The 27,027-nt window shown below is 39.5% G+C and overlaps 2 protein-coding genes and 1 long non-coding RNA gene across 3 annotated transcripts; 2 read left to right on the forward strand and 1 right to left on the reverse strand.

The window, feature by feature from the left end:
• The first annotated feature begins 4 nt into the window (after positions 1-4).
• On the forward strand, positions 5-10,684 carry glra4b (glycine receptor, alpha 4b). Its single transcript, XM_085288460.1, has 10 exons — positions 5-1,483; positions 1,928-2,055; positions 2,832-2,899; positions 5,688-5,911; positions 7,006-7,088; positions 7,190-7,327; positions 7,432-7,646; positions 8,290-8,451; positions 8,983-9,075; positions 9,191-10,684. Exons 1-10 carry the CDS (start codon positions 1,425-1,427, stop codon positions 9,452-9,454), a joined length of 1,434 nt encoding a protein of 477 aa, XP_085144586.1. The 5' UTR covers positions 5-1,424; the 3' UTR covers positions 9,455-10,684.
• Positions 1,757-14,609, reverse strand: LOC146565369 (uncharacterized). The gene is made up of 3 exons (XR_014894094.1): positions 14,267-14,609; positions 7,507-7,637; positions 1,757-2,894 (listed from the first exon to the last, which is right to left on the reverse strand). It is a non-coding gene; the product is annotated as an uncharacterized LOC146565369 (long non-coding RNA).
• nufip2 (nuclear FMR1 interacting protein 2) lies at positions 13,641-26,878 on the forward strand. Its single transcript, XM_085288459.1, has 4 exons — positions 13,641-14,039; positions 15,636-17,318; positions 21,290-21,322; positions 21,870-26,878. Exons 1-4 carry the CDS (start codon positions 13,892-13,894, stop codon positions 21,920-21,922), a joined length of 1,917 nt encoding a protein of 638 aa, XP_085144585.1. The 5' UTR covers positions 13,641-13,891; the 3' UTR covers positions 21,923-26,878.
• Positions 26,879-27,027: the final 149 nt, after the last annotated feature.

Here is a 27,027-nt window from a genome sequence, read left to right on the forward strand (position 1 = left end):
GCATCAATTTGTGCTGCTTGCTACATTTGCTATGGTTATGCATGTGGGCTATAGTGATTTGACCACAGATCAAAAGCACGTATTTATCGTTTCAAATGGGAAAAGCCAGCCTGTATAAAAAGCACCTGACTACTCCATTTAACAGTGCGTCGGTAATATGATCTGATGAAGTAAATCCAGTTCGCAATCCAGCAAAATATCACTAAAATGAAGCTTGGCCTACTTTTCTTGTCCAGAGGTAAAAATGTGCACGCATACAGAATTTATTTTATTTTTTTCTTTACTCAGGACTTCTTGTTATTAGGAAGGCATTCATGTTTTATATTCCAACACATTTCTTATCCAATTTGACACTGTGGGCTCCAGAGCGGAGTGGAGAATGGCCTTTTCAAGTGTGAGGCAAACACGTGCAGCCGTTACGTCCCATCGCTTTCTCTGACATTAATTTTACATGAGGAAATGGCTGAGCTTGCCCCCTCTCTATGTGGAGGAACAAATATGAGTTTCCGCATTTATATGTGAATTTGTGTGGCAGTTTGTAGATGAAATAATTAGACCAGAAACTTTTAACAGCAGTGCTAAAGATAAATCCCCTCTGGATGTGTTCTGACACAGAGATGTGTTGCATTGGAATTAATAGGAACATTATGCCTTTATCTTATTTCCCTTCTGCATGGAACAACAATCTTGCCAACTTGGCAGTTACCTCTCTGTTCTCCTGCCCAATTTGAGGCCCATTCAGTGCTGATGTTATGTGGTTTTGTAAATTGATGGCAATATAAATACAGTTTCACCAAAAATATCTTTGAACAACCTGATTTTAAAAGGAGGTGGAAGGGTCATTTTAATGTAAAGGTTCTCCTCCCTTGTTATTAAAATACAGTTTTCAGGCTTATTTACATGCCTCTTTAAAGTTTTTTAAAATGTGGATTAAGCACCTGCAGAGCTGTGTTCATCCAGAAATTAAAGAGGAAAAAAAAAGCATAGCTATATGTGTTTAACTTTCATAATTAGATCTGTTTAATAGAAGTGCTTATAAGCAGTACAGTTTGAATCCCAAATATTTGAAAGTGCAGATCTGAGGCTGCGTCGAAGACCATCGTTGGGGGCAACTCTGCCGTAAAAATGCTGCTGTCCCTTTAAAAATTCTTGCAGTAATTCCTTCAGCATGCATATGGCCATAAAAAAGAGATAAAGCTTGAAGTGATCCACACAAACAGGCAGGGGAAGGAGGAAAAAAAAGTTCCCTTGGATTTTGAATTATAGAGCAGCAGCTTCCTGTATTTTACACCTGCAGAGAGGGAGGGGGGCTCATCTGACTCCAGGAGCCAGCGCCTGAAAGTTCTCCGCATCTCCGCATCCTTTTTTTTTTCCTTCCAAATTTTGGCTGTTTTTCTCTCATCTGTTGGGTCCACCAACTCAGAATGCTACTGCACATCCTGTGTCCACTGTGGGCTTCGTTTGTCATTTTTCAACAAGGCAGGTAAGATAGTTTTGAAAGTCTTTCCTTTCAAAAATGCAAGCGCCAGCCTGCACGCTTATTTGAAGGGGCAGTTACTGTACCTTACATGCTCCGATACTTCTTTAACAAAGAAGCTGCCGGCACAGCTTTTTCTCTTTAAGTGGAAAGAAACATGCATTAAATATTTTGTAATCTATAATTAAAAGCAACAGTTCCATTAGGTAAAAATACCCAATTAAATTTGCAAGATTTGAGAAACAGATCTTAAAAAAAAGAAAAAAGTAATTTCATGGATATTGTTCTTTTATTCAGAAAGCCTGCAATTTTATTCACAGCAGGACACCTTTAATCACAAAATGCATGTAATGTCCAAACTTAAATTTTAGCTTCTTAATACAAATTAGGAAGCTAGACATTAAGTTCATATTTATGTCAGTGAATCATCACTGCCCCATCACCCTGTAGGTCTGTGCAATGTAAGGAGCTGAAGTTCCCCAGCAGGGCAGTCAAGCCGCCCTCTCCCTCTGACTTTTTGGACAAACTGATGGGACGCACATCTGGCTATGATGCTCGCATCAGACCAAATTTCAAAGGTAACTGCACTCCCAGATGCAAATACTGCTCTATTTGAAAAGGTGTGAGAAAGAGTGCCGCTCAATTTGCACAACAATCTGTGCAGTGATGTGGCACAAATCCTTCACAGATGGGTCAGAGGCAAGAGATGCTGCAAGCTACGATGTCTCCATGCGAAAGTCTTTCTCCTTTTTTTCCTCCTCGTGTGTTGTTACAGTTTCTGTGTTGTCCCACACCCTAAGGTGATGGTGTCTTTTCACAGACGTCTCTTTCACATCGTTTTTATTTGACAGAAATGTGCGGTCATCCTTGCATGTTACCCCAAAGGCCCTTTCCAGTCCAATCTTGTGAAACTGGCAGAGTCTCTCTCACATAGTTCCTGCACCGCCTCTAGGGTCAAATTTCATATATATTTCATATTTGCTCCACATCCTTGTCGGTGCATTGTGGATAAATCTCTGCTGATTATCTATAAACACACCAATGTAAGTAAAACTGAATCAATAAATAATTGCCTCTTCGGAAATGACTCACTGAAATATTTAAAGTTCCAATGGTCGACAGATGGGCTACGCTAATGGGAGCGTACTGGAAATGACAACACAATTTCAGGCTTGTTATCGTGGATAAATCTTTATCAGGACACGGCATGGCATATTATGAAGGGAAAAAACAGATGTTGTGGTACAGGAATCCCCTGCTCTTCATCAGCTTTAATATTTGATGTGTTCCTTTTAGAAAACATCATCAGTGGTATTTAAGGAAGCAGTGTTACTAAGATGTGTCCTCCCGTCAGGTTCTCCTGTCAACGTGACCTGTAACATCTTCATCAACAGCTTTGGATCCATCACTGAAACAACTATGGTGAGAAAACATCTGTTTTAAATTTATCTGCTCTTTTTCGAAGGTGCCATTGTACAACATACATTTTAATGACTTAAAAAAAAACGGGTGTGTAACTTCAAATTTCTCGAATCCACATGAGTTCAAGAGTATACATACAGGCTCACATATATACTCACTTAAATCTTTTAAAAAGTGGTGCTGAAGGTTCTAAAACGTGTTATAACTTGACAAGGCCAAGGCCTATTAACTTTTTATTAGTGAAGTTAATAGACAGTTAATTAACAGTGCTCATTAGACTGACCAGTACTCAGAACAATAGAAATGTCCAAGAAACCCAATGAAGATCAGACAAGGAGAACTGTAGATTCTCCTTTTTGAACTTATTTATTTTTATTCATTGAACTGATGATTGTTTGATCATCAGAGGGTGCAGTCCAGGAAAGAAGGGAATGCTCCACAATCAGTGCTTTCATGCTCGAGTGAAATTTGCAGTTCCTCTGATGGACAAGCCAAATGTTTTTATGGTCAGGCAAAGACTGAGTTGTTTGGCCACAATGACAGGAGGAGTAAAGGTGAGGCCTTTAAGTCTGAGAGCGCTGTACCAGCTAAGAAGTATGGTGGTGGTAGCATCATGCTCTGGGGCTGTTTTACCGTCAGTGGTACTGATAGATTGCACAGTGGCTGGATTAACGAAGGAGGAGGACTACCTCTAAATTCTTTAACTTCACCTCAACTAAACAGACAAAAGTTGGACATAACTTAATGTTCCAATACAACAATCCAAAACATGCATCAAAACTGGTTTTGTAATGAATAACGTAGGATGAAACTTCTGGAATGGCCTTCCCAAAACCCTGAACTACATTTAAATCTGGGTCTGTGACAGACAATTTAAATGAACATTAATAATTCTGCCAATAAGAGGGCTTAAATATTCAAAATTATGCAAATGAAAGCTTGTCATTTGTATGACTGTGACTGAACTCCTTTGGGCTTTACCTCCATTATCTCTTTATTTTTGTCACATATACTGTTACAGTGGTGGATGTTCATAATAAATACAGCCAAAGTTTCTAATATTGACATCGTATGTGCTGATAATCCCAGTGAGGTAAAAGCTAAGGCTTCAGACTGCTCTAAACAGGCGATGGACCGAGGGTCTCCACCAAGGAGCACATAAGACAAATAAGGATTATTTTTGATTTATGATTCATGCAAAGCTACGGTAGTAAAATCCAAGAATATAAATATATAGTTGGAGGTGAGCATAATAGGTCCTCTTTAAAAATGTCACTTTGACTAAAGACTCAAGGAGTGCCTATAAATAGCTGAGCTTTTATGGGAGTGTCTGTAGCTAACATTTGTAGCCACTTTCACTGTAATAATGTTCAATATAAATTTGCATCATTGCCTCTAAGTTAGAAGTCGTAGCTCATATTAATCCCTTATACTCACAGAACATGTGAATAATGTACTGGAAACTATATTCACATCCTTTAATTCAGTCAAAGCAGTTATACTACAGCTTAGAGATACAATACTACAACTTTAAGGTCCCGTATTCGGTATTTTACTTAGTAAACATGTGCACGAATTAGCATAAAATAAGTCAGTCAGTATCACAATCAATCTGCATAACATTTTGTAATATGATAACTGGCACTAATCTTACTCTGACTGATGACTGAAGCTGCCAGTTAAAGCCAGTACCAAAACAAATGGAAAACCAATAGCACAGACCAATAGTTCCTGTGTCAAAATTTATAGGGGGGCAATTGTGCTTCTTTCCAGCTCCAACTTAGTAACTTAATTAAGTAAGTCTGCATGACTCAGAGTTGAAAATAATCCTTGTTAATTTACACTGGACCTTGGTGTCAGCCCCTCGGTTTATCTTCGGTCTGAAACAAGCAGTTTTAGCTCCCCTGTGTCAGGTCAGTTTGGTTGCCTCTCGCAAACCAAACAGCAGGCGGGTGGGGTTTCTGTGCTCACTGCCTGAGATGTGAGCCTGGGATGACTTCGTACAGAGCCAAGAGTAGAAAATCTGTCTGAAAACGAGTGTTTAAAACTGCCCGAAGCCCCGGGCTCACTGGTGAGCCAAAAAGCACTGACCTCATTATTTGAAACTCTGGCCGCATTTAATATGAGCATCCACGACTTTAATAGCAGTTGGAGAGCAGAGCTGGTTAAAGCTCATTTATGAGATGCATCAGACACTTTACTGTTTATTCATCTGAAGCTTCTTTTTTTTGTTTGGCTCCTCTCCGACTCTTGGTGGAGGCCAAGTTTCATGATGCCCAAACATACTATCATTAGATTATGACTGTTTAGTTGCTTCACCTTGTAAATGCATAACATAGTGTCAGCAAAGATCTTCTCATGTGTCTTTCTGTCTAAATAAGCAGCCATCCTTAATTTACAAGGCCTCTGGAGAATGTCTGGGGTTGGTCATGTTTGTTGATTTATTCACGTTTAGAGCCTGGAGAATTTGTGCATTTTGTAAAATACTAAAGGAGAGAGACATCAAATTTTAATTGATGAAATTGTAAGTGGAGTTTGCTGTTGTTCAGGTTATGGGAGCACTCAGGCCTGTTTGTCACCATTTGTCCCCTACCCAAACACACACAGACACACAGTCACGCCTGCCTGCTTAGAGGATGGTTCTTCTCTTTACTTTTGCCCTCTCGCTAAAATTAGATGCTTGAACATATGCAGCATACTTGCATGCATATGCAATATGCATATATCCATTTTTTCATCATTTATAAGTTTACACAGTTTTTAATTACGTGTTGCCTCCATAATTTAGGACTATCGGCTCAATGTATTTCTACGGCAGCAGTGGAATGACCCTCGACTAGCATATAAGGAGTACCCTGATGACTCTCTGGACTTGGACCCCTCAATGTTGGACTCCATTTGGAAACCTGACTTATTCTTTGCAAATGAAAAGGGAGCAAACTTTCACGAGGTTACAACAGACAACAAACTGCTGCGGATCTTCCAGAACGGAAATGTCCTCTACAGCATCAGGTGAGCCATTTTATGTGTGTTTATTAAATACGTGGGGTTAAGTTTTAATAGTACTTCAACTATCAAACACATTTCCAAAAATGCTTTGATGGGTAGCTCAGTGAATATAAAGTCTATTGAGAAGTACTGTAAACATCCAAGTGTATGGACTGCTACATATTTGTTTCACTCCAGTTCAGTTCAGTTGTAATTGCACTGTCCAGCATGCACTGTGAGCAAGTTCTTGTTAAGCAGCTACTGCAGGCTAAAGAGGAATCAGGTCAGTAATGTGCTGCTAAAGCGCTGGTAAATCGTAGCATAATGGTAAAGAGTTATAAATAGAAAGAAAAAAAGAAGCATTAGTTCTAGTAATTAAGATAAACAGGAATAAAATCCTTTTTTTTAAGGTTGGTTATATTATTTATGGCCCCACTTGGGGAAAACCACAGTGTCTGTGGACGACATTAAACCAGGATCATTTATGTTCCTCCTTTCTGCAATATTGCTCATTTATGTGAGAGGCTTTGCTTTGTGAGTGCAGGAGGGGAAAAATAGAGAAATAGGTCAGTGAAACGAACAGCATAATACAGCATAATACAACAAAGAACGCTGTGACAGCTAAAGAACATCTGTGTGTTATCTATAAAGCCAACACCTGTACTAAATAACGGAATGCTTTCTAATCTCGGTCTTTATGTTCTGTAACCGGGGTACATCTCTATTTTTTTTTTTTATTTTTTTTTTTTTTTTTAAACTGATGGTGGTGATGTGTGTGTCTCAGCCGATTTTTATATCAAGCCCACCATAAAGGCTGACATGATGTCTGTCAGCACCTGTCAGTGCTTTCTGCAGCCTGTAAAGGGGGCAGTGAAATAGAAAAATGGAAGGGAGGACAGGTGTCGGAGAGGTTTGAGCTGCTTGATGTGACCACTGATGTAAGGTGAGTGTTCAAAAAAAGGGTTTGAGTGACACATGAGTAAGAAATAGCCAGTACTGTGGAGTTCACAGGTGGTCGTTAGCCAAGTCCCCCATTCGCCTTTTTGCCTATGGGATAAGGTTCGAGGGTATCACCTTTTCATGTCATAGACTATTATGCTGCTGCTTCTGTTTTCCAGACTGACACTCACGCTTTCCTGTCCCATGGATTTGAAAAACTTCCCCATGGACAGCCAGACGTGCACCATGCAGCTTGAAAGCTGTGAGTTCATCTTCTTAGGCAGGCTAAGAAAACATTACATACAGGTTTTGACATAAAACTACTGCGTACTGCGTACTGTACACTTTCTCTTTCGCCTCTAGTTGGTTACACCATGAATGACCTGATTTTTGAATGGCTGGATGTGGGAGCAGTGCAAGTTGCTGATGATCTAATGCTCCCTCAGTTTGTGCTAAAAGAGGAGAAAGGTCTTGGTTACTGCACCAAGCACTACAACACAGGTACAGGACATATGACAACCCACTGTCCTACATTCTCAGTACACACTGTCCATCACCTTCTAATAAGACTTTCAGTTTGCACCTCTGCCTCCTCCTGTCGTCAGGTAAATTCACCTGCATTGAAGTCAAATTCTACCTAGAGCGCCAAATGGGCTACTACCTGATCCAGATGTACATACCGAGCCTGCTGACTGTCATCCTGTCTTGGGTGTCGTTCTGGATCAACATGGATGCAGCTCCCGCAAGGGTGGGATTGGGAATCACTACTGTGCTCACCATGACAACACAGAGCTCTGGCTCCAGGGCCTCCCTGCCAAAGGTCAGAAGCAAATTTCAGCAAGTTATCTGCTGTTTACTAAAAAGATAAAGTCAGAATGGAAATACAGAGGGGTTGTATGATTCCAAGAAAGTCAAATGAGATAAAATAGATTTAACAAGAGAATTTTTTAGCACCCAAATTTCAGTTTCTAATTGGACTACTCAACCTCACATTCATATTTAGCATCACCAGTCAGCTTAGCATGCATTTCATCGGGCTGTGGGATAATTTAGTTTTAACTTTTTTTCTAAGTGAATGGTATAATCAGTTTAATAAAAAAATTTTTTAATGTATTTAACATAAATATTATAAATGGAAATAATTAAATAATATAAAAATACAATAATATATCATCTTTCTTCACTCAGTCCAAAAGGAACCCCTTGCTGACCACATCCCAATGCTGAAGAACTACCTTAATAATGCACATTAACGCAATTGAGTAATAGTAATATTCCAGTTGTATTTTTAAAAAAGAAATCAGTGGCTTATACTTGATGCAAACTATTTTTGCTATGTTGACAGGTTTTATTAGTATTTTCTTTTGTGTATATGTACTGGAGGCTTCATTCAGCTGAGCTGGTGTTAAACTTCTTTCTGATTCTGATATTAATTGAGACAGTTGGTTGTTATGGTTACGCAGGTATCCTATGTCAAAGCCATAGACATCTGGATGGCGGTGTGTCTTCTGTTTGTGTTTGCTGCACTACTGGAGTATGCAGCCGTCAACTTTGTTTCACGCCAGCACAAGGAGTTCTTCAGAATGAAAAAGAAACTCAAAGAGCAGCGGCAGCAGCAGAGAACTGTAAGTGCAGCCCACCCACTCAGGCCCTCAGGCAGCTGTCACCTGCTATTCCCTGTGCCCAGCTCTGCACGAGCTGCTACTCACCTGCATGCTACACTCCAGTCAGGAAAAGCACACAGCACTGACCTGTGATTAATTCAAGCCATCACCTTATTCTACTGCTGGCTGAATGTTCTCAACATCATGGATATCATGAGAAAGGGAAGAATAAGGAAGACAAATTAGGATAAATTACCCTTAAACTAGATGAGGCTCTTCTTTTGGCCAGTTCTTCACATTTTTGAGAAATTTGGCCTTCATTAAGGCAAGTTAAAGCAATGTGACAGCAGCTGAAGAGCTCTTTATACCTTTTATAATATTTATGCCTCAGTACACCTGACATCTGCTTTGATCTGCAGTGCAATACAATGCATGTGGCCTGACATCTATGCAGTAGAGCAAAGTTGTGCCAGTTTTGCAAACTGTTCAGTCAGTGCAGTCTGTTTGACGATTAAATAATTGTGCCGGCTTTCCTCCCACACTCACCCGCAGGGGACCGGTGACAGTAAGGTGAAAGGAAACAACATGTCAGGGAACAATGCTCCTCATGGGAATGCATCCCAGCAGTGCAGTGCCTGTGCCAGGGTATGTACTGTTGCCTTGCTCACCAGCCAATTGCTGGCTCCAAAGAAAGAAAAAACAAACAAACAGTTTAGCTTAGTGATTTGCAGTGAGTCTGTGCTGTGTCTTTGTCTTCCAGGAGGAGGAGCTGGCACAGCAGGGTTTTCTGCTCCAGAGTATTGGACTTGCACTGTCCTCTCAGGAAATGGATGCAACACCCATTTTTGCTGATCTACCTCCTGGTTTGGGTTTCTATGAGATACGGAGGCGTTTTGTGGATCGGGCCAAAAGGATTGATACCATCTCCCGAGCTGTTTTTCCCATGAGCTTCCTGATGTTTAACGTCCTTTATTGGGTTACCTATAAAGTTCTGCGACATGAAGACGTCCAAGGAATACTGTGACAGACTGAGGACCATGAACAAGTTGGCTACTTCCTTCACTGAGTCCTCAGTTGAGTCATGCAAGATGTGTTTTGACTGCATGTTCAGTGCCACTGAGCAATTCTGTGACCTGGAAGAGTCCAGCGGTTTCTTTACATTTTGAATAACAAAATGCACTTTTTATTAGCACTTATGCATTTTCACATTAGGTTACTGTGTGCATTTACAGTTCCATCAAGTCAAAGTTCTATAGAGGAAAATCTGTGCGTGCAGTTGCTGTAGCCTCACATGTACTCAGACTGCACCTTTACTTTTTTACTGTGCACGAATTTTACAGTGGGCATTGTGCAAAAACACGTGTCTGCAGTATCATTGAAAACATGTACTTGTTATTCACCGTAACTGTGATTCAAAGGAATCAAGAGTCTGATTGCAGGCTGCAAATATTATGGAATATGAATTTATATGATATTAGGTTTCCTGCTGAAGGAGCTCAATCTGTAATAAAGACTTGAATATCCTGTTTGAGAAATATGTTTGCTTGAAAAATACTTTGATCTCTTTGAATTAGTAATATTCATCTCAACCATCTGAACCTTTAGTTTCATATCTGCATACTGGCCAGATGTTGATATTATTAATATTTTATCAGGAACAAGAGTAACGTTATGTAAATGCAATTAAGGTAAGAAATATAGTATTATTAGAAACTAACAACTTCCAGAGAGCACTGTACTATTCCAAATAGTTTCTATTCATATGGTATTAAACACAGAGAAATAATCATTAACTACAGTGAGGAAATAATGTTTCAGTTTTTCAGAACCTGGCTTATTTGGTTGTCAGAATAGCTTTTTAAGCTGCACACATCTGGTACTGAGTTCTCCTAAGGGCTTGCAGAAAGTGTGTTTTACTGGTGTTTAACAAAGCCCACCTAAATTACACAGTAGGAGTACACTCTGTCTCTTCTTATCGAATAATCTCTGGAACACGTTGTTGGTACAGCTAAAATAAATACAGTTCGAAAAGTAGCGCAAAACCTTCACTCTTGACCCCATGGGAGGAGCTAGAGGTGACCATAGCCACATCGGAACAAAGCCTGACCACCCAACACAACCAATGGTGATGCATTAGAGCACTACGCAAACACTACTATTTTACTAGAAGAACATTTTATGTGGGACAATTTCTCAATAGTGTATTTTTACAGTACTCATATAAATGTACATTTTTTTTCTACACTTAAACAATTCCAGATCTGGTTTACAGTGAATGCAAAGTATAATCTAGACTTAGCATAAAGATCCTCTGCAATCCTAATAAACCTCGACAGTCTCAACCTTGTCATTGTATTAGAAATGGTCTGTTTCTGCCACCGTTTTGCCACCAGGGATCCAGTCCCTCATTTTATTGCTATTGTTAGGGTCCACGTTCCCCTTTAAAAAGGAGGGTCTGCTTAAATCAATAGAAACTTGTTCTGAGCGATCACTTTCATTCTGTGATGACGTATTTCTTTCCTGATGGGAGTGTTGTCTTACAGGATGACAACACATCCATCCACAGGGCACAAACAGTCACTGAAGGGTTTGATGAACATCCACAGTAATGGGAATTGTATGTTATGGTGTTTTGCATTCCCTAATTTTGAACCATCAGGGCTCAACACCAGCCATCATCCAAACACTTAATGAGGGTCTATTATCCCCACTGTACAGTTCTAGAGACTTTGAGAATCAATGCCAAGGCACAGTGAAGCTGTTCTGATGGGACACTGTGCTCCATGTCCCATCGCTGTTGTTTCTCACCGATCTGCAATTTAATGTGAAATTCTAAAGTTATTATAGTGTTACCTTTCACTGTTTAATGACAGATGCAAAAAGTTTGGTTCATTCAGACAACATTCAATTAAGTTGAATGTTTGCTTAATAGAGCTGACATTTTATTTCAAAAACTATCAGATCTATCTCACAAATGCTAAACTGCATTTCATTACATTTGTCTTCCATCTGATGCCCGAGTCAGTCTTCATTATGTTTGCAAATGATAAATAAGCCATGCAATAAATACCTTTTGAGCAATAACTTGTTCAGTACATCACATGAATTTTGTTCTTAAGGTATTGCTAGGTTAACATTTCTAGTCCATCACATGGTTTTAGCTTTTTATAAAATCAAGTTATCACATGAATTATTCATTTTAAAAAGTAGAAAAAGGGCAAACATCAGCACTGAGACTGTGTGAAACTAGTGTGACCTCTTTTTTTCCCCTCCTAAAAAGTGTCAAAGATAAGAGGATCCTTGACACTGTACTGTATTTGTGCGAATCAGCTACCCTCACCATGACGAATCCAGAATCGATGTTCATTTCAGTCGTTTTCTTCTACTATATTATACTCACCCTTGGATAACTACACTTGCATGCGTGAGCTTAGCTCAAACAAGGGACAGCCACCACAATTTCTTGCCTTTGTTTTGAATGAAAATTTGTCTTTCTTTTTTCTTTTTAGAGCTATACATTATTTAGGCCTAGTATTGTGTCCTATGGGGTATTTACCCAAATACTATGCCGAAGTTGAATTTTATTGTATGCACTTTTACATCACTCATGTAATTGTATGAAAAGCTACTTCTTCTACAACACTGTATTTAGTGTTTGTACTCTGGGGTTCACTCTAATTGTTTAAAGCATACAGGTTAATATAAAAAACATATGATGCTATGTTGTTAAAGAATTAGCTAACCAGAAGTATATTAAGTAAAAACAATATACACACTGATTAATAAGTAACTATGACTCAATAATGTGTATTATCACAGAAAAGGCCCGTTTTTACACTGGGTATTTCAAGTACATACTGATGCTACTTGCTAAGTAAGATTTTAAATCCCAAAATTAGATTCAGGGTAAAGGATTTTGCAACACTATGCAAAATACCTAGTAAATACCAAATAATATTCACACTCTTATAGTGTCACTTTTCCTGCTATATTACTTTTTAGGTATGTTGGGGCTCAGCATTGTCACAAGGGCCTGAAAAATAATGCACAAGCCAATGTAACGACTCACGGTTTTACAGTAGAACATTGCACTCTAAGAAGATGATCAATGTTCCTCACTTCCCCAACAAAGCAGTCTCTATGGCTTTGTGATTTTTTTAGCCACAAGAGGGTGTTGTTGGTCCGTTAAAGTCCTGCATAAGCAACGTTGCACTGTGCCGACCCCAGTTTGCACAAAAGTAAAGCACATAAACCTTCCTTTTTACACTGTGTCAGTCAAGAATGAATAATGAATTAGCTTATATGTTACATGCACATATAGTAACAGGGAAGCAAATCGGTTTGCTTAGCAACTTTTATAAGACTTATATATAAAAATGTGTGTGTGTGTGTGTGTGTGTGTGTATATATATGTTTATATATATACATATATATGTATATATATAAACTATTGCTGCGTATATATATATATATATATATATATATATATATATATACGTGTATATATATATATATATATATATATATATATATATATATATATATATATATATGTATATATGTATATATACGTGTATATATACATACATATATATATATATATATATATATATGTATATATGTATATATACGTGTATATATACATATATATGTATATATACGTATATATACACATATGTGTATATATACATATATATATATATGTATATATACGTGTATATATACATATGTATATATACATATATATACACACACATGTATATGTATATGTGTCTGTATACAAGGGCGATGCCAAATATGGGAAGCACTAAATGCATGTTACTTTTTTTAATGCCTCCTAACCCTAGTATACATTCACTTCGTGCTAAATTGCACCAACTACCCAATTGATATTATATTTTTAGATTATTATTTGTGTGCATACGCAAAGATTATTAGAGTAATGTTGTTGCTTGTTCAGAAAACGGGAACAATGTTCTTTACTGATTAAACACTCACAAGTGCATTGCTAATAAATTTGCAATAAGTATGTTTTTTCCACTTTGGGAGTGGGGTTGGTCTCGCCATCACCAACATGTGTCCACTGGCTTGAGACGTGGCAGCGCCTCCGGTCATGTGATTTTTGTTCGCACACGAACCCCACCCCGGTATCGCCCACCCCGAAAGGTTTTTTTCAATATCGCTCCTTCGTTATTCTACTGTCAGTTATCCGATTAAATACACGCACTGACAGAAAAAAAAAAGTGTTGAGAAATATTCCCCTGCATAACTCAGCACAAATAACTAGACATGGATTTGAGTGGTGGCGGTGACCACCCAAAACAGAGCCATTTTTAGACGTTTACTGCTGACGTTTACAGAGGCTTCAAATAGCTTCCGTTTTACTCTGGTAGTGATTGGACTGTCCTGTACTTGAGTGAGCTAACATACTGGTTGAACAAGTCCGACATTCTTCACTTCAATGGAGGAACAGCCCAAAGACCGGGCACAAGACAGGCAATACCATCACCACGGAGACGACAGGCACTCTTTTCAGCAGTCAACTTGTCTAAAAAATGATCAGAGCCACTTCCAGTGCCAGCATCAGGAAACGCAGACGAAGAAAACAGGTTGGGCCATCCGGAAAAGTTAGCTAATGCTTGCTAGCCTTGGTCAGCTAATGTCAGTGAGCCGACTAGCTTTTGCTAACTAATTTGAACTAAATCGCGATTGAGGACTTAGCCTGCTAGCTAGCTATTAGTTCATATTATATATGGTTCCTTGAGATAATTTGGTAAATGTTTCAGCTGTTGAAAAGCTTGGCCCTTTTTGACGGATAGCCGGACGAAGAACTCACCGTTATGTTAGCAAGTTCGCTAGCTGACGTTGCGTGACAGTTGTCGCTGTGGTGGTTTGACACATCGGGGATTGACCTTGTGCGCCGGTTTCGCCAACCATTTTTCTTTTGCAAATGCATCTTAATCATCTCAAGGAACCCCTGCCATGTTGCCATGTGTTCTTAGTGCATTATTTGATAGGAGTGCACGGCAAGTTGTCCTCAACAATAGTCAAATCTGTGTCTTTTTTTGTTCGGCATGCTCATGTCCAGCTTAGGAAAACCGAGCCGGCTCCACTGGAATGTTCTCAGCTGCCATTTCCTGTCAGCCATGTTAGACTATCACTGCTGGCTAATGCTGTAGTTCCACAGCTAGTTAGAAATTGTTGTACAGGCAACCTACTTTGCTGTTCTGGCATGTCTCTGCTGTCATTTTGGCTGCTGTGGTTGTTGCTGATAGGGCACAACAGTTCCTGGGCGTGTTGGTGGAAACCGAGCCGCTGGTTAGTTGACATTAGCTAAAGCTAGCCATCATTGACAGGCCTGTTGCATGTTGTCCAGTCAATGTGAAGCCAGGGAACAATTGGACAATGTCTTGTTTTGTGGCGCAGAGCTGACACTGTAAGCATCGTCCTTACGAGTCTATATGCACGCGTATGATTGCTAGTGAGTAAGAACCGGCCTCTGTGTAAGAGAGGAGAGACTGTATGCAATCCATTGGGTGCTGCGCTCACAGACATTGAGGCAGCACCGTTGTGAATGGAAAGTCCTACGTTGACACAGCAATTCCCATGCGTCTCTGCCGTGCACGGGCCTGTTAATAGTTTATTGCTCCTCTGTGCGTGTACCATAAATGCTGTTGTGAGCGATCCTTGCAACAACTTGTCTCTGATGTCGAATATTCTCTGGGTTGGGGGAAGCTAAGCAAGAGTCCTTTGTTGTTGACAGTTGTGAAGCATATCTAATTTTACATGTAGTGAGCTCTCAGCTCATCTTGGAAGATTGTTAGGAAGTTTAATTTCACACAGCACTATAAGAATAATTATAAACCCAATAAAGAGATCATGGGTGTGGTTTATATGTAATACTAGAAAAACATTTAAACGTTTAATGTGCATCTCTTTTTACTTGGATTTGTTTAGGTTAAGAGTTGCATAGTCACTTTTTTGCTAGTGTTGTCATGCTATTGCTATTGCTATTGTGATACCATGCGTGCGCACACACACACACAAAAAAATCTATAAAAGCCTTGTAGTTTCTCCAAGTATGAAACAGATTATTTGACACAGACTTTCAGGAAACGTAGTAGTTGTGGAGGTTTTCTGCCAGGTGAAAGGTGGTGGATGTGTTCACTAATTTCAGTATGAACTGATTTTGTTTCCCCTTTCAGGCAATAAAAAAGTAAGCATCAGTGACGAGGAGGGAGAGAAGAATCCACATCTGTCTAATGCTGTTGGCATGTCGCATCCATCTAGCATCAATGCTAACAGACACACAATTAATACAAATGCAAAGCCCAAATCGACGCAAAAGCTGTGCACGACTGTTCCAAAAATAAGCATCAAAGGAATGGACCATAAGAAGAATATGGACTTTAAAAATGACAAGGAGAAGGTGCAGGATTTGAGTCATCATGAGGGCCCGCCTTTGGATAAGAAGGACTCCATATTACTTCAAAATGGCGTCGTAAACTGTGGCTTAATTACAAATGGCTATTCTAGCAAGGACAATGACGGTAGTAGCTCGGAAGGTGGATATACTACTCCGAAGAAACGCAAGACCAGATGTAACAATACAAAGAACACTGATAATGTGATAAGAGAAAAGGAGAGAGACATGCAGCAGGGCCACACTACAGAGGAGCTGGGGGCTTTGAATCTAGAGACAAATGAGAAAGGAATGACCTCGAGACTCGATGGATTTAGAGCCACCCAGAAAGTAGAAACTCAGTCGACAGCCAAACGGGCTGTTGTATCAGAGGCTTCAGTGGGTGAATCTCAGAGGAAAAACTCTGATGGAAAGACAGTTGGCACCTTGGGTAAAAAAACTGAGGAAAGACACAAAGGCAAGCTTTCTTCACCTTCAAAAGAGGACTCATGGACTTTGTTCAAGCCTCCGCCAGTATTTCCTGTGGACAATAGCAGTGCTAAAATTGTTCCCAAGATCAGTTATGCAAGTAAAGTAAAAGAGAACCTCAACAAAGTAGCTCAAGGTGGAGGAGAGGCACTGCCTCCTCCTGTCAGACTGTCACAGGTCCCTATGTCTGCTATGAAAACCATCACCTCAGCTAGTTTTACTAATGGTCCTGTTTCTGGAAATGGAAACGGTTGCCCGTCAGTGGGTACCTTCTTAGCTCCTGCTGCTAGTAGTATTCCATCAGCCCAGTCTATCCTAAGTGGCGACAATGTAGCATCTCCTTTGGAAAGTAACTGTAGCTCCACAACTAGTCCTGTAGATGGAGAGGCATATGAGCTTAGAAAGTGTACTCTTTTAATTTACCCTTTAAATATGCAACCTGTACTCCCTAGCGCTCGTCACCTTGACCCACCAGCGGCTCAGACAAATCAGAAAGCCCTGGGAGATATCTTCCAGAATCAGTGGGGGCTTTCCTTCATTAATGAGCCCAACTTGGGCCCAGAAGGCGGAAATGGGCTGGTGCCCGGAGAGGACAAAACTACTGTGGTCACATCTAATAGCGAGTGTCAAGCTGTTGCAGCCAAGGTTGCCCAGCCTTGCTTTGACATTAGCCCATCATTGTTAGAGCCTGGGCCTTTGGTTCAAGACCCTGAGAAAAGGACTTGTATCCCTTGCATTGTGTCCAATGCTTGTCCTCCTGCTTATGGGATGAGTGAGGAGGAGAACAAGCTGCAGCCATGTGGCAAGGAAAAGACACAAGGTGCAGGAACTGCTGTGTTGGCCCCCAGTAAAGACAACGGTGCTAAGCCTGCGCAGGGTCAGCTAACCACTTTATTATTTGGCTCATCTAAAGAACAGGTTCTCTCTAAAGACATTAGCACGAGGTGTAGCTGGGGGTCCTTTGACGTTAAAGCTGCTGTCACTTATCACACTAAAGGTAAGTTTCACTCTCTGCTCTATCAAAAACATTAACCCAATAACCAGATTTCTTGTCATGTTTAAAAAAAGTCTATTTTTCTCTTATATTTCTTTAAGGTTTTGCTTACCTTGTTTGATAAAATAGCAGCTGTTTTATAGTTTTTCTACATCATGATGCTTTCTAAATGATCTTGCTATGTGTGTTCAGGTGTTGGACCAAAATTATTTCTGAAATGTTCCTCAAATGCACATCTGGGTGGTGATTCTTTTCTTTTCAAAATAGAAATATGTTTGTGTGGACTTAGCCTAAGATTCTGTTTTGGCACCACCTGTTCTGACTGTTAAAATTAGTGTAGCAGTTAACCTCAGCAAAAGTGCTTCAGCACACAGTCTGAGTAACTGTAGACAGCGTCTGATTTTTGCCTCACAGTTCTACCAAAGAAATGAACTAAGTCAGCCATAGATGACTTAATATGAAATTTGATTTGATTCTTTGCTAAGGTGAAATCGAATATTTGCACCTCACCAACCGAAATATCTTATCTATATTAAAAATGTTATTACCTTCCAAAAATGGCTTTTTGATAGGGCAAATGGTAGTTGTAGAGTAGTTTCGTTGCCTTTGAAAAAGTTACTACAAATACAGGACCAGGTCTGTGAGCACTTGGTCAGTTGCTGTCTTCAAAGTGACTTTGTGTTAAGGCGGTGATAAAACCGCAATAAGGTGGAGTCAGTCTGCTATCCATTTGTGATTGAATAGGGTTAAGTTAACAATGACATGCAGTCGGTTTGATAACATGAAGATTAACTGTGATAAAACGATGCAAAGAGACGTGTAGCAGACTACTGACTTTGACACTATGTTACAATCAGTCTATCTGTCTCTGTTTATAAATTGGATGACAGTTTGTTATAAACCTTTACCAGTACGTCTGAGAGTGATTCCAAGCTGTGATTGTTTGTAGACAAGTTGCCAATCCCCTTGCAGTCAACACAGTCAACTTTTGGGTAAACGGTTAGTCACCACATACAGTGGGGCAAAAAAGTATTTAGTCAGCCACCGATTGTGCAAGTTCCCCCACTTAAAATGATGACAGAGGTCAGTAATTTGCACCAGAGGTACACTTCAACTGTGAGAGACAGAATGTGGAAAAAAAAAATCCATGAATTCACATGGTAGGATTTGTAAAGAATTTATTCGTAAATTAGGGTGGAAAATAAGTATTTGGTCACCTCAAACAAGGAAAATCTCTGGCTCTCACAGACCTGTAACGTCTTCTGTAAGAAGCTTTTCTGTCCCCCACTCGTTACCTGTATGAATGGCACCTGTTTGAACTCATCATCTGTATAAAAGACACCTGTCCACAGCCTCAAACAGTCAGACTCCAAACTCCGCCATGGCCAAGACCAAAGAGCTTTTGAAGGACACCAGGAAAAGTATTGTAGACCTGCACCAGACTGGGAAGAGTGAATCTACAATAGGCAAGCAGCTTGGTGTGAAAAAATCAACTGTGGGACCAATCATCAGAAAATGGAAGACATACAAGACCACTGATAATCTCCCTCGATCTGGGGCTCCACGCAAGATCTCATCCCGTGGGGTCAAAATGATCATGAGAACGGTGAGCAAAGATCCCAGAACCACACGGGGGGACCTGGTGAATGACCTGCAGAGAGCTGGGACCAAAGTAACAAAGGTCACCATCAGTAACACACTACAACGGCAGGGAATCAAATCCCGCAGTGCCAGACGTGTTCCGCTGCTGAAGCCAGTGCATGTCCAGGCCCGTCTGAAGTTTGCCAGAGAGCACATGGATGATACAGCAGAGGATTGGGAGAATGTCATGTGGTCAGATGAAACCAAAGTAGAACTTTTTGGTATTAACTCAACTCGTCGTGTTTGGAGGAAGAAGAATACTGAGTTGCATCCCAAGAACACCATACCTACTGTGAAGCATGGGGGTGGAAACATCATGCTATGGGGCTGTTTTTCTGCCAAGGGGACAGGACGACTGATCCGTGTTAAGGACAGAATGAATGGGGCCATGTATCGTGAGATTTTGAGCCAAAACCTCCTTCCATCAGTGAGAACTTTGAAGATGAAACGAGGCTGGGTCTTCCAACATGACAATGATCCAAAACACACCGCCCGGGCAACAAAGGAGTGGCTCCGTAAGAAGCATTTGAAAGTCCTGGAGTGGCCTAGCCAGTCTCCAGACCTCAACCCCATAGAAAATCTGTGGCGGGAGTTGAAAGTCCGTGTTGCTCGGCGACAGCCCCAAAACATCACTGCTCTCGAGAAGATCTGCATGGAGGAATGGGCCAAAATATCAGCTACTGTGTGTGCAAACCTGGTAAAGACCTATAGTAAACGTTTGACCTCTGTTATTGCCAACAAAGGTTATGTTACAAAGTATTGAGTTGTATTTTTGTTATTGACCAAATACTTATTTTCCACCCTGATTTACGAATAAATTCTTTACAAATCCTACCATGTGGATTCATGGATTTTTTTTTTTTTTTTTTTTTTTTTTCCACATTCTGTCTCTCACAGTTGAAGTGTACCTCTGGTGCAAATTACTGACCTCTGTCATCATTTTAGGTGGGGGAACTTGCACAATCGGTGGCTGACTAAATACTTTTTTGCCCCACTGTATGCTTGCAGTTAATTAGGGCTGCCACGATTAGTCGACTAGTCACGATTACGTCGACTATCAAAAATTTAACAGTCGATGCGTCGTTTGAAGCTTTGTAAGATCACAAAAGACTCAGGAATAAGTGGTAGGATTTAAGAGTGTAATAACGGACTGAAACAGAAGATGGCAGCAGTGCATGTACAAGGATGCCAGCTGCCGTTAAACCCCGAAGAAGTAGTAGCTTTGTCCCAGAATTCATAGCGCAGCCCTGCTCAGTTTCCAACAATGGCGGCAGATAGTTAGTTTTAATATTACTGTTATTATTCTTTCTGGGTCACAAAATAAACGTTTAACATATTTTCAGGTGAGAATGTAGCTGTGTAAACCTCAAATATCTGCTCAGTTTATCAAGACGCCACATATTTTGAAAAGCGCTCCGAAGTCTGTTACCCACTAGCTCGATAGCTAGCCGGGGCAAAGCTCACTAGAGCCGGTGAGAACCCTGGACTCTGGGCAAATAGTTTTCAAACCCACCGCCGTCTTTCGCTACTCAGGTTAAACATGATATATAAGTCACTTAGATAACTTAAAAATGTTGTTGTTTGGCTTTTTTTAGTATTCTATTTATTCCTGAGTAAATCAGTTTGGCTGAGATTAAAGTTATAGTTTTTACACAGCTGAATAAATGTCAAGCAGACAACTGATTATCAGAAGTGTGAGATGCTCGAGAATATACTCCGTTTTCCTGTTATATTTTAGATAGCAAGGAGTTTATTAAACTTCACCGAAACAATCTGCAAATGTAATTAAAATTTAATAAACTATCATCTTGCCTTTATTTTTAGTTAGCACATACCATAAACACTTAAAGCTGTAAGCTAATGATAGTTACATAAGAGCAGATGCATGCTGGTGCAATAAGCTGTACGTTTTCATGCTCTGATTAGTCGACTAATCGCAAAAATAATCGGTGACTAGTCGACTATCAAAATAATCGTTTGTGGCAGCCCTACAGTTAATCACCAACAGCAAACAAAATTCAATGTCAGTTGTTGAAATGTACGGGGCTTTTATTTTCCTTTTGCAGTGGTCATTTAAGGGTTCTCGCGATTGCTGTTCGATATGTAAAAGTATAATTTTGTTTAACAGCATCAAGCATGAACCTAAATTCAGATTTTGTCAACTGTGTAAAACACTAACTTGTAAAATGTTTACATATTTGCTTTTTTTTTTTTTTTTTTTTTTTGTTGCTGTTGCTTTCTTTTAATTGTTTTTTTTTGTTTGTTTGTTTGTTTGTTTTTTTTAAAGAATGTTTCATGATGAGCTAATGTGTGTTTTTGTTTCCTTTCATCAGAAATGGAATCCGTTTTCAACTTGCAAAAACAAGGTACAAAGATCCTGTCTTAAATATATGTGTTGGCACTGTTTTCCAAGCAAGGAATGGCTGTGGATTTAGGATTGGATTTAGTTCATTTTACCCATAGTTTTCTATAATGAAAAAAGGAAAAAAAACTTCAAATATTAATTTATTTGAAAGCCACCGTTTGAAACTTGCAGTTAAGGTCCAGAATACACTATGTCTGACAGTAGTAATAATAAGAAAGATGGGGGGTGTTTGTTTTTGTTTTGTTTTTTTTGTACCATTACTAAATGCTTCAGAAAGAAAATAATCGTATTGAATGACAAGATAAGAAAAAATAATGGGATAAAGCACGGCAGTGTTATCACACATTTATGAAATCCTCTGTGCTAGCTGAGACACTGAAATGACCAGCATGGCCACATTCACCTAAGTAAATGCTGAGGCACATTAGGGGTTAAGTCCTTAATGTGCTTCAGAGTAAGGCCATTTAATGCTTTAAGAAATGATGCGTAACATTTTAAAATAAACACAGAATCCTTGATCACCCTAATTCATCTCCTCTCTCCTGTAGATCCAAAAAGGGTAGTAATTTACGGCGAGACCAAGGATGGACCTGATCAGTGAGGTAGATGGCCTACAGTACTTACCTTCTTCTCTTCTGGGTGCTGCAGTTATCTACCTTGGAAATCACAAATCCTGTTGGATAGAAGTGACAACTGTGAAAACATTTGATAGTTTAGCATGACAGATTTTCCATGGTATCTCGGGTGGAATAACGGACTTCTCTGGGGGCATCAAAATGAACACATAAGCTCTGGATGGACGTTAAAAAGGAGCTGATTGGTGCCTCTCCAACATGACGAATGGACACTTTGGGCTGCGATCTTTGTCTCATGGCTCTTTAGTGATAATGTTTGGGAGTTCATCAAAAGGAAGGTGTTTTGGACTGCACCTCCCTAAGCCTTTATCCTGTTGACCTGTGGCAGCAGTCAGTCTGACTACAGCATGCCTCAGTCATGTTTTCTTTTACACATTCACAAGTTTCATTGTAGATATGTTAGACGTTATACATGCACATCTGTGTGCAAGCTTGAATTCATCATGAATGAAAGGAGAACACTCTGCAAAGCATTCTTTGGGGGGAGGTCTGTGGGGTCCCACTTAACTCTAAGTTAAATGGGAGCTTATAGGTGAGGCCCCATCCAGGAAGGGAGTCTTGTCTTAAATCAGTAAGGGAAAATTTAATTGCCCACATTTTCTTTTTGTGTCATTTCGTCTTACCTAACATGAGTGTTATCTGCACTACAGTTTGACCCCAGAGCACAGGTACAAAAGTGCCCAGTTTGAAGGAAAGCCACCCCCTTTGTTTCACTGTTTATTAGGTGTGCTAAAGAGTCAAAAATAAGGTCTCCGTTAAATTCATCCTGAAGCTTTTCATACATTTCAGATTATTAGAAGGTTGTCACCGGCTGTTCTTAAACTGAGGTTCATTATACGTTCTATTAAATGAACTCTGAGTTGGGGAATAAGCTTGGTGACAAACTGTTAGGTAAAATAAAAGGAGGAGGAAAAAAGAGACATTGCTTCCACAAAAGTGTTCTGCATTTTGTGCTTTTTGTTCAGCAGTAAGGCTCAGGATGTCAATACAGATTATTTTGCCTGTATTTGTGTTCAGTTCCTCTTGTTCTACATTTTTACAATGTACTTTCTTGTTTTGTTTTTTCTTTTGACTCAGAATTTGGTCTTTACTTTTCTGCCTTGTACGGCATCGTTTTTCTTGCATGTTTACTGGTGGAAACGCACGAGTTGGAGGTCACTGTTCATCGGCATACAAAGATAACAGTAACAGAACAATTGCAATACTAATCTTAGTTCCCTAAGTAGACACTTTTTCAAACTGTTCAAATGTGAAGATTAGTTAAATGCTATTATGTTTTACTGTGGATAACCTATTATGTTTGCAAACCAGTGTGCAATAACACCGTGTGATCCATACATGCGTGTTGGGAGGGGTTGTGAGGGTTATGTAGAGCTACAACGTCATCAGCCAAGATGCTAGTGTGGCCTGCAGTGCAGTTCAGAATGTTTAAGGGTGTTCAGTTTGTTGCACGACTTCTAAATTCAATGGTGGGATATGTGTATATTTTTTAAAATTATTCTAAAGGCTCATGTTGTAAGATCCAAGTCTAGGCAGCCCAAATCTGCTAGCTGACCAGCTGTGATGTCAATTTTTTTATTTTTTTTCCTTCACCATCAGCAAATCAAGATCGGTTTACTCAACAAAGCAACTGTCCAGGTTTTTCTCTAGAAGCTCTGATTTGGCTAATGTGTGGATTATTAGCACTTTATGTAAACTAATTGCTTTTATCTTATGATTAATAGACAAAATCTGTGTGTAGTGACGAGAAATCCTCCTTGAAAGAATGGCTCTGGGCTGTTACTTTTCAGAAAAAAAGCCGCTAAATATACAGAATTATTAAATATAACTCAGGTAGTGTTGATAAAGCCATGACTGTGTTTAATATTGTTTCTTGCCAAACGGCCCCCGTCACGTAAACGTTCTCATTGGAAAGGTTGACTTTAAGTCTGATTTATATAAAGTATCGTATGTTGTGACAACACACCAAAAAGTTAATACTTTGAGAAAAAAGTTGTCATGGCGTGGGAGGTGCTGTCATTAATCGTTTTGGGCTCTAAAATTGTTGTTTCTTTTCCTTTTAAGCACAGTGCTGCACAGGCTCTTTTCCATGTATCCTGGACTGTAACCTTGTAATCTCTGCCGGTTCATTTCCTCCCTTATGTGTTCATAGTGAAGCACCTCTTTGATTTATTAATGCTGAACATCAGCAGTGTTTCTACGGGGGTACACATGAGTTTTCAAGTACACTTCTTTCCACTGTGTCCTGATTAGGCAGCGGCACAGCTCGCGCTCATGCACGGAGAGGGGACGTCATAACTGCCGCCATGTTTTTGTACAAGTTGTCTTGACATTTAACTTCCACATCTAATCGCAGTCGGCTCTCTGGTATTTAAAAAGCTTTGTTTTGGCTTTCATTGTACGCCATTTGATGGATGAGTGTATCAGCAGACGCTGCCCTCTGAACGAGAACGCTCGTGTCAGACGTGGTCAATGAGGAAGCAGGGGTAATTGAGGAGGTATAAGCGCTTATTTTTATGTTGTTCTGTGCTTGTGGAAAATTGACACTTAATCTGGCATCAATTTACAACAAACACCGCAGTTTAATTTCTTGCAATGGCCCATAATCTGTTTGCGGGGGGCAGGGGACACAATCAGGTTACCATATGGTTAATGTTCAGGCTGAAAGGATTATCAGTGCACAGCTATAGGCTTGTAAATGTAAAGCAGGGTGATCAGAATAACTAGTACGTGATCTTACTGTAGTATTATGATGAAAACACTATTTTCTCATGTGTGGGTTTGTTTTGTTTCTTTGGGGGGGGGTTGTTTTTGTTTTTTCTGTCTCTTTCCTTTTTAATGCTAGAGTGGTCCTGGTAGAGGGAAATCAGAGATTCTCCTTTGCTCCCACCCTGATGCCCCTCTTTTTCAAGCACTTAATACAGCAACAAGGCTATATTGAATATGCATATATTGAGAGAGAAATAATTATTCAGCATTGTAGCCTGCAAACCAAAAACAGGTTCTTGAAGCAGAGTAGGTGGTTAATCAGTGGTTTGTTTTTTGGGTGGTGGTGGGAGTGAGTGACTGTTGGTGTGGTGAGAACGAAAAGCCTGATCATGTGGAGTTTATATTTCCACCCCCTCAGGATGTGCAATCACCTCAAGGATGCTTCCAGGTTGTGAGTGGCAAGTTTGTTTGTTTGGTGCGCGCATAGCGAGTTCTTCCTATTATATGCAAGTTCCTCGTATATTTCAAAAAAGTCCCTCGTTTCATGTTCAGGTGCCTGTGTTATAAAGAAAAACTTTTACAGCAATTTTGATTGTTTCAAATCTGCTTCCAGCGTATATCTGTGCCATTTTCTTTATTTCTTTTGTTTTGTTTTTTGGAACATTTGCAACGCTGTTCAAGTATTCTTTGGCTGTTCCTAATTGTTCTTCTTTTAAACGATGTTGATGCCTCTGAAGGCGAGGAGCGTTTCAGGCGTCCTGTAGGTTGTGTTCACAGGTGCGACCTAAAGCCAAATCACACGGGCACGGGAGACAGATCTCTGCTCGCTGGTGTATACTACAGTCCGTTGTCGAGTTAATGTCTGAACGTAGCACATAATTAATTTGAAATTATTTAACAAGTTTAATCTTTTAATGTGTTTAAAAAATAAAAATAAAAAAAAGTTTTATTTTTGAGTTATAATTTATCCATAGATGCACAAATAGGATGTGACTAAAATAAATAATTAAGAAAATCTCAATGTCTCATTTTTGATGAGCGCTAGATGTTTAGTTAGTAAGGCTGATGTAGACCTACTACTTTTTTCTTTTTCTTTTTTTTTTTTTTTTTCTTTTTTCTTTCTTTTTTTTTTTTTTTTTTTTTTTTAAAATCCCAATGTCAAGATATTTGCCCTCAATGGGTTTTGTTTGTTTGTTTTTCTCTCATCCAATTTTATACAAATTTCCTTAATTCTTCAGATAGTTCTGATGGAGTGATGAGCATTGAAAACACTGCATCCAGAGTTCCTCTTGATTATATTTTTATTTGTCGTGTTGTTGATCATGTGAGGTGGGGGGGCGAGGTGATTTGTTTGTTTTTGTTTTTTTTGTTTGTTTTTTTTAAAGTGCAGTTCAACAGCTCTGAATCTGCTTTCGCCAAAGGTACACTACTCAGATATTCAGCTACTGAATGACAAATGCACACAGACAGAGGGCGGTTGATGGAGATGAGAAGTCACTACTGTAGCAGCTGAATGTCACTTTGAGCGCGTTGACTTACGGTGTGGGTGGGGGGGATTCTTAAAACAAATACCGGAAGTGCTGCTTCATCATCCAGTAATCAGTCATCTGTAACGGGAAATGCTGGACTTGGTGTTTGTGCTTGACTTAAAAACTGTCCCTCCTTTAAACTGTCATTGCCTCTTGGAAGTGTTTTAAATTTACATAGGGCTTTTTGTTTTGTTTAATTAAATTTTTTTTATTTCAGTGACACCTGAGAGGTAGTTACAATGGGAGTAAACAAGGGCGACACATGTCCTTTTAAAGGATTCAGTCATAAGAGATGATATGATGTGCCGAATCGTCCTCCTTTTCTTTGTCATCTCAAATGGCTGCTGTTTGTGTTCATGCATTTTTTTTTTCTTTTTTTCTGCTCCTCCTCTCATCGATTCTCCATCTCTTGCCCTTCTTAAAACACGAGGCAATGGCATTTCTTTCTCATGTCTTACAGGTTGGCATTTAAGTTTTTAAGTGAGCAGTCTGATTATTTAATTTTCTTTTGTTTTTGAATTTAACAGAAGTGTCACATTAAAATGTTCGTTTTATTTTCAAAGCATGATAATAACCCTCAAATTCCAAACAATGTAATAGTCAATTTACAAAAAAAAAAAGAGAGAGAGAGAACTCCAGTGTTCACAATTTTAGTTTCCATTAAAATGTCAAATTTTCATGAAAGCAGTGTTTGTGTTTTCTGTTTTGGTTGCACACTGACACAGTGTTTCCTGTGACACATTATCTCAACCTTGTGCACTACAGACACGTTGCAAATCTTAAATCCCATTATCCAATTTAACCCACAGAGAAGCTTCAAGGCTTCTGTTTGA

This window comes from Mchenga conophoros, linkage group LG10 (assembly GCF_057382185.1).
Source record: "Mchenga conophoros isolate Kocher_MC1m ecotype Shallow Benthic linkage group LG10, M_conophoros_male_GT1.1, whole genome shotgun sequence".
Taxonomy (NCBI): domain Eukaryota; kingdom Metazoa; phylum Chordata; class Actinopteri; order Cichliformes; family Cichlidae; genus Mchenga; species Mchenga conophoros.

What these genes read in the sequence shown, in the direction of transcription:
- glra4b (XM_085288460.1), top strand. Translation starts at nt 1,425, where the DNA reads ATGCTACTGCACATCCTGTGTCCACTGTGGGCTTCGTTTGTCATTTTT. An exon ending in GTCATTTTTCAACAAGGCAG is followed by an intron (nt 1,484 to 1,927) that starts GTAAGATAGTTT and finishes ATCACCCTGTAG; the next exon opens with GTCTGTGCAATGTAAGGAGC. An exon ending in CATCAGACCAAATTTCAAAG is followed by an intron (nt 2,056 to 2,831) that starts GTAACTGCACTC and finishes TCCTCCCGTCAG; the next exon opens with GTTCTCCTGTCAACGTGACC.
- nufip2 (XM_085288459.1), top strand. Translation starts at nt 13,892, where the DNA reads ATGGAGGAACAGCCCAAAGACCGGGCACAAGACAGGCAATACCATCAC. An exon ending in TGTCACTTATCACACTAAAG is followed by an intron (nt 17,319 to 21,289) that starts GTAAGTTTCACT and finishes TCCTTTCATCAG; the next exon opens with AAATGGAATCCGTTTTCAAC. An exon ending in TTTCAACTTGCAAAAACAAG is followed by an intron (nt 21,323 to 21,869) that starts GTACAAAGATCC and finishes TCTCTCCTGTAG; the next exon opens with ATCCAAAAAGGGTAGTAATT.